Source organism: Camelus bactrianus, chromosome 16 (assembly GCF_048773025.1).
Source record: "Camelus bactrianus isolate YW-2024 breed Bactrian camel chromosome 16, ASM4877302v1, whole genome shotgun sequence".
Taxonomy (NCBI): Eukaryota; Metazoa; Chordata; class Mammalia; order Artiodactyla; family Camelidae; genus Camelus; species Camelus bactrianus.
The window spans coordinates 6,131,133-6,144,409 of NC_133554.1; the positions used below are offsets into that span (position 1 = coordinate 6,131,133).

Genomic DNA, 13,277 nt, shown 5'->3' on the forward strand with positions numbered 1-13,277 from the left:
GTCAGGCTGGCCCGACAACCCACCACCCTGCCCCATCCTTGCTTCCCCGTCCACAAGAGCCCTGCCGCCTGTGCATGAATGCCTCCGTGGACTAGAAACACTCGCCCTTTAAAGGAAGATCAGGAGTGAAGCAGCTTTATGCAGCAGAATGAGTGCGGCCCTGGCTAGAAAAGAAGGACCGAACTCTCAGGACCTGCGTTCCAGCCCAGAGAACATGCATGGGCTGGGGTTAGCGGGCCATGAATAGATGGTATTGACCCAACTGTTTACTGTTTCTCCAAATATGTGCACATCCATTCCCTGACTCAGCCCTGGCATCCTTCACCTCTGAACCCTGTCCAAGATCCTCAGGAATGGGTCCTGACATGCATTAAGGGAAGGCAACAAGGAAAACCAACCCAGACTAAGGGAACATTGCCAGAGAGAAGGGAGAAACCGAAACCATCAGGCACAGGAATGGACCGGAACCGTGCTGGGTGTTTGCGTGTGTACGTGTTTATTATACATAATTAAGAAGTGTTCATGGTCACCTTAACTTCCAAGGAAGAAATGCAGTTTCCCCATCCCCACCCCCAAGCACTGTTCCCTGCCCCGGCTCCTGGCCAACCCAATGATGCTCCCCACACAAATGAGGACATCCTTATGATCGGTCTTCTGCGTTTTGATGGGTTGAGTACTGGAACGGGACTTTAGCTGTGTATGTCTCTCTGTTTCTGATCCTACTGAGATTCCTTAAGTAGTTAAAATATTGAACATTTGGGATAAATTCTTAGCATTCTTAATTGGGCGGAGTCTGTTATTGATATGCAGTATCTTATTTTGTTCTCCCACAAGTCCTGCACGATCAGACTGTTCTGCCCATTTTACAGGTGAGGAGGCTAAGGCTCAGAGACGTGGAAGAACTTGATTAAAGAGAAACGCTCCCCAAACGACTCTTTCCAATAGCTCACGTCACACCTCCAAGTGGTTCATTCTGCAACAGGCTCTGTTCCGCTTAACAGATTTTCCGTGCTTTTCTCCCCCAGCCAGAAAGAGATGGCCCGGTGGCTCCCTGCCATGCCAGGTCTGAGCTACCTGGAAGCTACCTTATACGAGGGTTACAGGAAGGGAGGGCGAGGATGTTTGTGCTGAAATCCCAGGTCCCGATCCCTAACGCTCAGCCCCAAACTGCAATGGAAACCTCTTATAGTGAGGCACGCGGGAGAGCTTTAAATGGCTTGGCAGGGACTCTGAAATCAGACCCGGCCAGCATGTGTCCCTGGGTATCAGAATAGACACTATATTTACCCCAAAAGCCCTTTAGTGCTCTGAGAGCTATAAATAGTCATTAGGGCCCAAGCAAGTGGCCTTAACACAAGGACTTCTTTCCAAAAAATGCAGAACCATTTTAATTAGACTTGCAATCAACATTTGGGAGGGCAGGCCCCCGGATTCCGTTTGCGCTCAGAGACACGGTGAGTAACGTCCTCTTCACTGACCATTTGGGGATTAGCACGCGGGCCGGAGCAGCCCTCCGGGAGCTCCCTGGAGAGGAGGCTCGGGGCTTGGTGCATGAGTGCGCCTCCCCCTCCCGCCCCGGGTCCCGATCCCGTCTCTTTGCAAAGCCAACACCTTTCTTTTTTCTTTTTTCTTTTTTTTTTTTTTTTTGTCATTTCCCCCCAGAACAAGATGGGAGTCACAGCTATGCTCGCGCTGCCCCTGCTGCTCTTGGGAATCAGCGGCCTCCTCTTCATCTACCAGGAGGTGTCCAGGTTGTGGTCCAAGTCAGCCGTGCAGAACAAGGTGGTGGTGATCACCGATGCCATCTCAGGACTGGGCAAGGGTAAGCCAGCTTCGCCCCCACTTGTACGACTCCCGCCCCGAAGGACAAGCAGTGACAGGGTGGCGTCCGGGTGAGCCGGCTGGGCAGAGGTGGGGGGCGGGGGAAGGCGATCAAGGTTGTGTTTTCTCCTACCATCTGTCATTAAGCAGCAAGTGTCTTCTCCCCCAGAGGCTGCAGCTTCCTATCCTGAGAATTGAGGGGGTTGGAATATATGGGGTTGCAAACTTACAGCCTGCAGGGCCAAAATCAGTCTGCAGTTATGGTCTGTTTTGCTGTCACGGGGTTTCCAGAAATTCTGAAATGCAAAGCCCTCCACAGGGGCAGGGAACTGGTTACAAGGCCAGACTCGGGAGCTGGGTTCTGGTCTGGGCTCCACCGCTTACTAGCTGGGGGCCGCCCTGCTCAGCCTTGGATTTCTCCTCTGAAGGCAAGGATACAGTCCTCTCTGCCTCATAATGTTGTTGTGATGAATAAATTAATTAATAGGTGGAGAACACTCAGAACAGTGCCTGGAGCTACAGTGGGCAGCACTCAGGTGTTAGTAAGGGTGATAAGGATGAACAGATCTAGGCAGGACATGCAGACACCAGTGTACCACACTCCCCACTAATCCCTTTTGTCTCACACTCTTCGGATTCTCTCAACCATATCATCACCTCCTGGTCTTGAAGGCATTTACCATTGCAACTCCTGAATTAGATGGTGTCAGAGGGCCCTTCCTCTGGTGGCATCTGTGACATAAGAGATAGTAACTGTCCTTAGGTTTGTAAGCTTCTGACTCTCTCATTCCCAACAATGGTAGTGCAGCCCCGTGCGTCATATAGTTGGGGTCCAATTCTTGCTGTTGTTTTTGTTATTTTTAATCAAATGCAGAACCCCCCAGCCAAACATTCACTAGGTCACTCAGCTGGTGTCCACTGGGTTCACTACATCCTGAGTACCAAGATGAGCACCAGCCCTTCCACAGAGGCCTGCGGGCAGGCTGGGCACCCGCCACCGTGCCGCGCCATCACGAGAACATTTGCAACCTCCCGTCTGGGAATTCTCTCAGCGCCTCCTTGGCAGCCCACCTTCAGTGAGTGGTCAGCTTGGGCTCACCACGTGAGATAGAAGACAAAGAGCCAGGCAGTTAAACTAGGTTCCCGGGTGGCCCCTACGTGGGCCCCAGAAGCAATTCACAAGAAGGATATCCTGCACCATTAGACTCAGTACTCAAAAGGGATGGCGATGGGGGACCACAAATTCCATCTCTACAGGGACCGGCCAGGGCACACGCATTTGCCAATCAAACCAGACACAAGACAACTGACAGTAGTGGGTGCCCTGGGGAAACGGACCAGAGACACCCACCCAGAGACACTCAGAGTCAGTGTTCACAGCAACCTGTTCTTTAAGTAGAACACGCCCTTCCAGCAACAGGCCAGCTGCCAACGTGAGACCCCTTCATCACCTTAATTCCCTGCCACCTTGATTGCTCCTCCCTCTTGGATGGCCCCCGAGGAGCTGGCTTCTGGGCTCCGTGGCTGCTCACAGAAAGACACTACCTTTAGTGGCGTGTCTGGGGGTTTCTCGATTGGTACCCAGGATACAGACTCTCTTGGTGACTGAACCACAGATGCAAGAAAGGCACGTGCATCCTGCTGCTGATGGGCGGGCGATCTCCACATGTCGATTCCATCCTGCTCAGAATCTTCAGAGGGCTGTTCAGAGCTTCTCTAACTGTCCTGACTTCCTGTTTTACTAGATGGGACTTAAGTTCTATCTATTGCTGAGAGATGTATATTTGGTTTTATAGTCTTATTTATTTTATGTAAGTCTCATTCTATTAGAGCTAAATATTGTGCAAATCAGGTATTTAGGAAATACATCTCAGAAGCAAAATGGCATTTTCAGAGAAATAAGGTCTAGTCTCTGTCATGTTACCACTGCTCTTTTTTTAAGTCTCTCATGGGCTCACTCTAGAAAGAAAGGCAAAGCAGAAAAAAATAAAGTCCGAGTATTTAAAAGTAACTTGAGAAGCTGGGCGGGTGTGACCTTAAATAAATGCTTGGCCAGAGCTCGCTGCTGACCGCAACAATTCCGAGTTCCAAGTGCTCCATTTCCCAAGTTTAAGGCAAGAAAAAAGTGAGGGGCGCCAACTCATGATCTTGAAGACCACGGTGGGGTCTTCAATAATCCAACCAACCCCCGGGGCAGCCTCAGCTCTCCCCGCTCTGCTCTGGGAGGGTTGGGGGCCCATGAGATGTCTCAGGGCGACTCAGACCTCGGTCCAGGCTCCCAGCGACAGGGAACTCCCAGCATGTGTTCAGATGCTTCTGGGGGCTTGCTGGGCAGGGTCCTTTTCCTGTCCAGTTTAAGGAAGTCCTAGTAAACAGAACTTTCCTATGGAGGAAGGGCTGTTTTATGCCACTATGAGCTGCCCTTCGCGGGAGGCCACCACATTAAGGCTGGAAACAAAAAGAAATTCCAGAGGAAGCTGAAAGAAATGAACTCTAAAGGAACTCATGGCTCCAAGACCTGAATTCTTGGAATTCTTGCACTTGGAAGAGAGAGGGGCTCACCCTCAGGGGTGTCATCCACACGGCGCGCCCTGTCTGCCCTCCTTCTCCCCCACAGAGTGTGCTCGGGTGTTCCACACCGGCGGGGCAAGGCTGGTGCTGTGTGGGAAGAGCTGGGAGAGGCTGCAGAGCCTGTATGATGCCCTGAGCAGCGTGGCGGACCCCAGCAAGGTAAGGCCTTCCGGCAGCCAGCGTGGCTAACTTCCGGCGTCCTTAGCCTGCGTTGACTGTCAGCGAGCAGCTCCTTGGGTGAAATTTGGTGATTGCTTTGGGGGAATGTAAGGCAATGGCCTCATTCATCTTGACACAGGTACCTCGGCCAGTTTGGTGGTTGACTCATTTTGACCACCCACCCTTCCAAAAATGTGTTCTCCAGCCCTCGGGCCTCCCCACCCCCCATCCTATTTAAGTCAGACTCAAAGAGGATCCAGAAGATAGAATTTGTTACAGATAGGGGGCTCTGGGTATAAACACTTATGGCTGATTCTTTAAAAATAATACTTCAAATAATATTTCCTTCCAAGAAATCAGGGAAACGTCTCCTTCCATGAAGTTATATAGGAGGTGAGCACAAGGCTGGTTTTTTCAAAGGATTTCCAGAGCATTGTTTAAGAAATTTTTTTTTTTTTAATCTTTGCCCCTGTTGTTGAATTTGGTTTGGGAAATAGCCCCAACTAATTTAGAACTAAGCCTGGTACTTGAGGAGGTAAACAGGACAGCAGGGCATTCTCCAAGTTGTGTTTCTTGGGGTCTTATTGGGTATTATTTATTGGTTATTAGGTAGTAAAAACAAGGTTCTGAGGTCAACTGTGTGGGACATATTGAGTTAGGCCAAGCTTGTCTGACTGTTTCTTTACTGCAGGACTTTTCAGAGCCTTTGATATGTAAATATGTGTATATTTATCCAGGAAGAACATATAATAGTCTGCTTTCCAAATAAACTTGACCAGGGAGCCCTCTTTTGAAAGGCATATCTCAGGATTAGTGTTTGTCAAACACTGGGATTGCGTTTATCATCAATTTTCTCACCTATACCCCTTCTAAACCATGAGCATCTTGACAACAGAAAGTGTTAAAAGCCAAACACAATGCCCAGCACATAGATGGTGCTTCAAGGGTATTGTGTTGAGTGTATGATTTTGGTCAAAAACAAAATGTGGTTACAAAGTACTGGACAGATTATGTTGTGGCTTGGAAGCCAGCTTGAAAGCATTTTCCAAAAAAGAGCTCAGAATTGTTGTAAGTAATGACATCACCTCTGGAATCAGTGCACAGCCTCCATTTGGATTTCTTGGTTCTGGCCCCCTGACCCGAAGTTCAGACTTCTCACTGCACATTTGCATGTCTGGAATGTTGTTGCTCTGGTCCGCAAGAATGCATTTTCTCCATCAATTTCCTTCCTCCCAGAATCATCTCTGCTTCTTCCTCATCCTTTCTTTGTAGTCATTCCATGAGCTCTGAATTTCAAAAGGGGTATCTCTTAGATTGAAGCCCCCAGGTCTGCGGGGATGTTCTCACACGCACCTTGATTCTCTCATTGGTCCAGCAGACATTCACCCCGAAGCTGGTCCTCTTGGACCTCTCGGACATCAGCTGTGTCCAGGATGTGGCCAAAGAGGTCCTAGATTGCTACGGCTGTGTGGACATCCTTATCAACAACGCCAGCGTCAAGGTGAAGGGGCCTGCCCACAAGATTTCTCTGGAGCTCGATAAAAAGATCATGGACGCCAATTACTTTGGGCCCATCACACTGACCAAAGGTCTCGTGAGTTTGACCTTCCCGTGGGTTCTTGGGCCACTGGCTGCTGGAGAGGGCTCTGTTATGTCACCCAGCAGGCGTCCAATTCTGGATGGAGTCTCCAGACCCCTCAGAAAAATCCCTGCTTATTTGGTGAATGCTTTCAGCATCTGACTGTAAATGTTGATAAAAGCAAAGGGACTGTGAAAGTCTCTTACTGGCAAACTCCACCCTCCGTCCCTGTGAGGCCCCCTCCCCAAGCCCCGCCCTTTACTCCTCTTTGCTTCCTCATATCCGTGGCTCCCCTCCAGTCCCATTCCACATCTCTGGATCATTGTCTTCATCCTCCACAAATCTTAATACATCGACCTTGTGGTTGATCTGCCCCTAACCAGGACAGTTGGTCAAAGGTAGAAATTCTGTCCTCAGTAATGAAGAAGAAGAGTTTATCCCCAACTACAAGAGACCCAGAGCCCTTTCAATTCCTTTGCAGAAACAGGGAAGGCAGGAGGGTATCTCCCTTTTAAGGGCCAGATGGTGGTTTCTGTATGGAGATTTCTAACTGCCAAGTTCAAGTGCAGGTCTGAAGCCTGGAGGGGTTGTGCCTAGAGATGACATGGAATTGAACTAAGAGTTTAAACCCTCCCCCCTCCCCACACCACTAATAAAGTTCATCAAAGCAGAACCACAAAAGGGAGACGATAAGCAGGGAGAACGTCTACACTGCGGGAGTGGGCGCCCTGGCAAAGGCTGAGGAAGCCTGGTTGTAGAGCTGCCCCTTCTCTGCAGCCAGAATCTCCCTGCTAATGGGCTTTTGAGACCTGCGGCAGAGGAAGGGAAAGAAGTATCTGGAGCAGAGAGATGACTTCCCAGAGCTTCTAAAATGGTGCCCAGCCCAGTCCCTGAGGGCACAGACGGCAGGCTGGCCCAGGTGTGTCAGTCACGCTGCCTCCGAGCGCCCAGGGTGCCCTGGCATCGAAGTGAGGATGCAAAACTGAGTCTTTGACTTTCTGCCACATCCCTATTCCACCTGGACCGTTTTTCACCTCACAGCTTTCCCTAAATCTCCTCATTTGTAAATGAATTCGGTTTAGGGGGAAATTTCACCATAAATTAAAAACCCCCTTCCCTCTCAATAAATAGAAGAAAATCTGAGATCAAAACAAAATAGTGAATTCTCCAAAGACAAAGTGCTGAGGTCTTTCTTCTCTTCTTAAAAAACTTTTTAAATTTATTTTTTACTGGAGGATAGGTGATTTCTAATGTTTCAGGGATACAGAAAAGTGACTTCATTTATACAGATATATATTCTTTCTCAGATTCTTTTCCATTATGTGTCATGACAAGATATTGCATATAGTTCCCTGTGCTATACAGTAGGTCCTTGTTGTTTCTGTATTTTATATATAGTAGTTCATACCTGTATTTCCTTTTTCAAAAAAGCTTAGCACATGCAGGAGAGGTGTTAAAGACCTACTGGAAGAGAGGTGAGGGTATAGCTCAGTGATAGTGGGAGTGCTTTGCATGCACCAGGTCCTGGGTTCAACCCCGAGTACCGCCATTAAAATAAATAAATAAATAAAATTAATTACTTCCTCCCACAAAAAATCCAAACAAATAAAAAACTGAAGACCTATTGGAATCACCCTGAGACTTCGTACTAGAAGCAATAGGAGAACTGAAGAGAGATTACCTTTCTCACTGTTGAAATCTGCGTCATTCCATTTCTGTGTCTCCTCGTGCACATGGATGGGTCATTTAAAATCAGCCAGCAATTCACCATTTGGGCCCAGCCCACTCTTAGGAGACACTGGATAAATGATGGCCGGGGTCCATTCCGTCTGCATCTCACTGTGATCTAATTACCAGGAGGGCAGCGGGGCCCCAGGTGATGGAGGGGGTCTGGGGAAGGGGTCTGCATGCTGCTGCCTGCCTCGCTCTCAGATCTGTAACTGGGCCTCATTGCCCCGTGCTTTCCAGCCCTGCTTCCCAACATGATCTCCCGGAGGACAGGCCAAATCGTGCTAGTGAATAACCTCCAAGGGAAGCTGGGAATCCCGTTCCGCACCGCCTGTAAGTTGCTAAGGCAAAAATGTTTCGTCTTACGTTACGTGTCTTACAAGAGATGCTGTGTCTGGGACTAGGCGTATGGCCGCATCGGGAAGGAGGTCCAGGGATGGAGGCATCCGCGGGCTTTGCTTTCTTCCCTTCAGCTCCTATTTTTGAGCACCTACAGCACTCAGGTGACTGCGGGAGATAAAAAAGAAGCCTTCCTCCTGCACCCCCAGAAGCTGCGTCCCACAGGCAGCCAGGACGTGCCCTGGCTGAACGGGACCCGTGCCAGATCAAGGTCACACTCCTGACGTGGGTGCGCAGTCCCAGCTCAGATACCGCCTTCTCAGCAAAGATGCCCTTGAGGGACAGGAAAGATTACAACTGGGAAAGAAAGGAGGGGTGCGTGTCATATCCGGAAACGGGAGACGGATGAAGGGTTCTGAGGAGGGAGGAGGTAGAGAAGGAAAGGGGCAGAGTCCCAGGAGAGGCGCCAGAGAGAATTCTAAAGTGACAGTCCTCGAAAAGGTCCGAGGGCGAGTGGGGCTTCTCAGTGCATGTTCATGGGATCCAGCTGGGAAAATTGTGGAGCCACTCCCACCACCCATGAGGTGGGATGTGGGAGGGTGGGGAGCAAGCCTCATACGTTTCTTTACGGCCCACAGTACCACGCATGACACAGGAGCTGGGGATGTGTCTGCTGGGCAGAAGGGAGGGACGAACAAGGATTGGGTGGGGCCCCTGACTTAGTCTGCTGGGGCCGCTGTAAAGAAATACCACACGCTGGATGGCTCAGACAACAGAAACGGATTTTCTCACAGTTCCGGAGGCTGGAAGTCCAAGATCAAGGTGCCAGCAGGTTTGATTTTTCCTGAGGCCCCTCTCCTTGGCTTGCAGACGGCCGTCTTCTCCCTGTGCCCCCACATGGTCTCTCCGCCGTGTGCAGCCCTGCCGTCCCCTCCTCTTCTTATAAGGACACCAGTCAGGCTGGATTAGGGCCCGCCCTAACGGCCTCCCGGGAGCATCCGATCAAGCCAGAGGGAGACTCCTGTGGGGAGGGGGAGAAAGAGAAGCCCAAAGGACTCCCCTGGGGTCCTAGCCACATAGGGGCCACCAAACATTGCGTGACACAACGGGGCAGCCCATATGAGGACATGGTGACACTCAGGTTGGTAAAAGAATTTACCAGAGATAAAGTATGAGCACAGAAACGCGTTTATCAGGGGACACTGCCATAGGCAACTGCGGGCCACACAGGCGAGGGGGCTGGTTGTTGGGGTCTTTTATAAGGTCGGGTCACAAGGTGCCTGATCAGCTTGTGCACAAGTCTCTGATGGGCTGAGGTAAGGGAAGAGGTTTAGATCTGTGAAGGGCAGTGATAAGGTAGGCATTACCTGGGGCTGTCAGTCTGTTAGGGGAAACACGCCCAGTAAAGAATGTCAGATACCTGAGAGCCCAGGAAAGGGGGTTCAGAGAGCTTCTAGGTTGGTGAACACGCGGAGGTTTGGGGACAGCGGTACACTCCGCAGGGGCGTGGAAGATCTGATCCCTTCCCCCATAACTTGCCCTGTTCATCTCTTCCATCTGGCTGTTCCTGAGTTATATCCTTTTATAATAAACCTATAACTTAGTAAGTATAAGGTTTCTCTGAGTTCCGTGAGCTACTCTCGCAAATTAACCGAACCCAAGGAGAGGACCATTGAAATCTCTAGTATACAGCCAGTTGGTCAGAAGTACAGGTGACAATGTGGACTTGTGATCAGCCTGAACAGGGTTGGGGGACAGTCTTGTAGGACTGAGCCCTGAACTCCTGCTCGCCGATGCTCTTACTCTGGGCCCCTGCTATGAACAGGAGTGACTGTGAAAGTACTGCCTATTTATCAGAGGGTCTCCCAGGCGGCCGCTGTGTGAGGAGTTTCACACATCTCTTCTTGTTCTAAACTCACAGCAGTAATATCTCCGCTCTATTTATGCCTCACCAGGTCCTCAGGTTACAGGTGAGGCACCCAGCACCCGCATCCTTAACCCCACTGACCTCAGGACCTTGGAGAAATCACTCTCCCTTGGGGAATCAGCCTTCCCGGGAAGGGATGAGAACTCACGCTAGTGCCAGGTGTTTCAGATACGTTTTCTCACTTGGCAAGCGTGATATTATGCCCATTTTAAAGATAAGAAAACTGAGCCTCGGAGGTAATAATTAGCCACTGACCCAAAGTCACACTGTGGACAAGTGGTTAAATTGGACTCAGCCCCAGCTCTGCGTCTGCCCGGCTCTGTCCTCCCCTATGGCGTGAGGAGCAGGGCTGTAATTTTTGAGGCCTCTTTCAGCAGAGTCTGTAGGAACGTGTGTCTCCAGCGTCCCCCTGGGAAGCATGGCCGGGATTTGCATTCACCTCCCGGCTGGTTTCTCTTCCAGATGCCGCCTCAAAGCACGCAGCACTAGGCTTCTTCGACTGCCTCCGGGCGGAGGTGGAGGAATACGACGTGGTCGTCAGCACCGTGAGCCCCGCTTTCATCCGGTCCCACCATGTTCTGCCAGGCCAAGGAAACTGGGAGGCCTCCGTCTGGAAATGTGAGCTTTCAGAGGGAAGCCGGAGGGACAGGGGCTGGGAGGGCTCCCCGGGGTGGGGGTGGAGGGTGTTCCCGAAGCATGAGACTGGGGGCCGTGGGACCCCTGCACCCAGCCAACGGCAGGGAGAGACCCCCCAACTTCAGCCGTGAGGCACCAGGTAGATGGAATCTTCACTCGCAACCAGCAGACTCTGCGCTCCATCACTCACAGGCTCTCTGCCTTCGGCCACATGACTGCAGGTCTCTGGGCTCAGTCTCCCACGTGGAAGAGCCAGGATTTGGTCTTTAAGAACCCCCGGCCCCTGTGCCCTAGGAAGCAGCACGGAGCCCAAGCTGACGGCCTGCATCTGCAGCTCATCTCTGTCACATACTCCCCGTCTGACCACAGGCAATTCCCTGCACCTGTGCCCCAGTTTCCCCTTTGGAAAATGAGGGCTGATGGTAATACCTACCACGTGTAGCCATTGGGAGGACCAAAAGTTCCAGCTCATAAAGGGTTTGGAGCTGCAACCAGCACATCGCGAGTGCTCTGTAAATTGTTCCTATTCTAGAATGCTCTGAACCGAGCAGCTCCACTCCGCCTGAGGCTCTGTCTTCATTAGGGAATCAGGATGAACCAAGATGTGGGCAAGTGGTTTCCGGGGGCTCCAGACAAGCCCAAATCTGCAACAGTTATAAACCACAGCCCCCTCAGACATCTGGCCCCTTCTTCTAAGCTCTTTCTCATCCCTTCCACGGCTCACAACCACCCTGCGAAGTTAATAGGGCAGGAAACTGAGCCCAGTTTACAGATGAGGAGGCTGAGGCACAGGGGTCAAGTGCCTCCCCAGGGCTCGGGGAGCCTGGGACTCCAGCACCGCACTCTCCTCACCCCGGGCGCAGGGCTCTGACCCCTCCGTCTCCTGCAGAGGCTAGAAGCTCCGCCCCCTCCTCGGGCTTTTCAGTCTTTTTCAGGAAGCTGACCTACGGGGTGCACCCGGTGGATGTGGCGGAGGAGGTGATGCGCACGGTGAGACGGAAGAAGCAAGAGGTCTTCATGGCCAACCCCATCCCCAAGGCTGCTATGTACATCCGCACCTTCTTCCCGGAGTTCTTTTTTGCCGTGGTGGCCTGTGGGGTGAAGGAGAAACTCAGCGTCCCAGAGGAGGGTTAACTGCTGGGGAACAAACCGGTCACCTCGAGGGGAATAAAGGCTTTCCTGGCCGGTGCTGGCTCCTCTGTCCTCTCGGCGCTGCCTACCTCCACTCCCCCACATGAGACATCTCCCAGCATGAGACATCTTCCAACCTTCGCTCCATCCAAGTGGGGTTGCTCGGAGGCCAGCCCGGTCCCATGGGGCCGCTGGGTGTCTGGGCCATGACATTCCTAGGACAGACTTCCAGAAGCTTCTCTATAGGATGACAACCGAGCAGAAAAACAGGAACCATAACGGGTCCAACACACACACACACACACACACACACACACACACACACACACACACACACACACTGTGGCCACCACACACACACACACACACACACACACTGTGGCCACCAGCCTGCCCAGGGACTCAGTCAGAAAACCCCTTCCATTTTACACAAGGGTGACCTGCCCGGTCAGCCCCAGCCACAGAAGCTGGATTTGGTGACCCGTTCGGGCAGGGCTGCCAAATGGAACTTCCTGCGGTGATGGAAATATTCTATCGCCTGCAGGGTCCAGGATGTTAGCCAGTAGCCACCAGTGGCCGTTGAGCCCTTGGAATGTGGCCTGTGGAACTGAGAAACTGAATTTTTCATTTTATTTTATTTGAATTAATTTGAATTGAAAGAGCTGCGTGGGGCTAACAGCTCCCAGGGTGGCCACACGGCGGAGCTGTAACGCCCCGGCCCGGCAGCTCATCAGAATCAGCCCTTTCCCCCGGATTTAATTGGTCCAAAGAGGAGCCCAGGCACAGCTGTTTAAAACTTCTTCCAGTTGCTTCCAAGGTGCAACAAATCCTGAGAACTCCTGCCCTGGGGCTTCCAGCTCATTCCAGCCTTTTCTCCCTTTCTCAAAGCAAAACTCTTAAAACCGCCATCCTTGTTACTGGATGGGTGTTTCTCCTGGTTTGGTTTTTCTTTAATGATTCTTGGGATCTTGAAAAGTGGAGGGTACATTTTTTGCACTGATATTGTAACTACTGATGCAAATTTTTCTAATATTTATAGATGAAAGAGGGCTCAAATTTCCCCTGGAACCCACGCCATTTACCAAATTAACACATAGGTGGTACACATATGCACATATATATGCCTGGATTTAAAAAGCAAAGTGTCCAGGATCACGTGATCACCAGGGACTCCAGGTCACCCCAGGATAAAGCTGATGGTCAGGATGTGTAGCCAGAATTTAAGGGGGTCAGCTAAGGCAGAGCAGGTCTGGAGTCAGCAAGAAAACCTTCTATGTTATTGCTTTTGTTGGGGAGGTGGGTACTAGAGTGGTGCTTAGGATGAGGGACGAATGGATGGTGGGTAGGGGCTGAGGCATGAACAAATGCATCAGGAAAGTGACTGAA

General features: G+C 51.1%; 1 protein-coding gene across 2 annotated transcripts; it reads left to right on the plus strand.

The window, feature by feature from the left end:
- Window positions 1-1,296: 1,296 nt before the first annotated feature.
- Window positions 1,297-11,945, plus strand: DHRS7C (dehydrogenase/reductase 7C). 2 transcript variants are annotated; one of them, XM_010965978.3, is made up of 7 exons: window positions 1,297-1,454; window positions 1,663-1,822; window positions 4,439-4,551; window positions 5,927-6,140; window positions 8,099-8,191; window positions 10,587-10,742; window positions 11,686-11,945. In XM_010965978.3, exons 2-7 carry the CDS (start codon window positions 1,669-1,671, stop codon window positions 11,892-11,894), a joined length of 939 nt encoding a protein of 312 aa, XP_010964280.1. In that variant the 5' UTR covers window positions 1,297-1,454; window positions 1,663-1,668; the 3' UTR covers window positions 11,895-11,945. The 2 variants fall into 2 exon arrangements, with proteins under 2 accessions (XP_010964280.1, XP_010964282.1); XM_010965980.3 differs by having other exon boundaries at window positions 5,930-6,140.
- The last annotated feature ends 1,332 nt before the right edge of the window (window positions 11,946-13,277 follow it).

What these genes read in the sequence shown, in the direction of transcription:
- DHRS7C (XM_010965978.3), top strand. Translation starts at nt 1,669, where the DNA reads ATGGGAGTCACAGCTATGCTCGCGCTGCCCCTGCTGCTCTTGGGAATC. An exon ending in AATCCCGTTCCGCACCGCCT is followed by an intron (nt 8,192 to 10,586) that starts GTAAGTTGCTAA and finishes TTTCTCTTCCAG; the next exon opens with ATGCCGCCTCAAAGCACGCA. An exon ending in GGAGGCCTCCGTCTGGAAAT is followed by an intron (nt 10,743 to 11,685) that starts GTGAGCTTTCAG and finishes CGGGCTTTTCAG; the next exon opens with TCTTTTTCAGGAAGCTGACC.